The sequence below is a fragment of the Calidris pugnax genome, unplaced genomic scaffold, assembly GCF_001431845.1.
Source record: "Calidris pugnax isolate Ruff unplaced genomic scaffold, ASM143184v1 scaffold44, whole genome shotgun sequence".
NCBI classification, from domain to species: domain Eukaryota; kingdom Metazoa; phylum Chordata; class Aves; order Charadriiformes; family Scolopacidae; genus Calidris; species Calidris pugnax.
The window spans coordinates 18,382,615-18,382,852 of NW_015094506.1; the positions used below are offsets into that span (position 1 = coordinate 18,382,615).

Below are 238 nucleotides of genomic sequence, written 5' to 3' on the forward strand. Positions count from 1 at the left end.
CCGAGCCGGCGGCCAAGATCAAGGAGCTTCACTTCTCCAACATGAAGACGGTGGACTGCGTGGAGCGGAAGGGCAAGTACGTGTACTTCACGGTGGTGATGGCCGAGGGGAAGGAGATCGACTTTCGGTGCGCGCAGGAGCAGGGCTGGAACGCGGCGATCACGCTGCAGATGGTGCAGTACAAGAACCGCCAGGCCATCCTGGCCGTGCGCTCCACCCGCCAGAAGCAGCAGCACCT

The 238-nt window shown here is 63.0% G+C and overlaps 1 protein-coding gene across 1 annotated transcript in view; it reads left to right on the forward strand.

The window, feature by feature from the left end:
* The window catches only part of PHLDA1 (pleckstrin homology-like domain, family A, member 1), a 1,154-nt gene that overhangs the window by 650 nt on the left and 266 nt on the right, over positions 1-238 (forward strand). Inside the window, exon 2 of the mRNA XM_014963317.1 lies at positions 6-236. Within this exon, the coding sequence (XP_014818803.1) occupies positions 6-236 (231 nt within the window). The remainder of the gene's footprint in view (positions 1-5; positions 237-238) is intronic.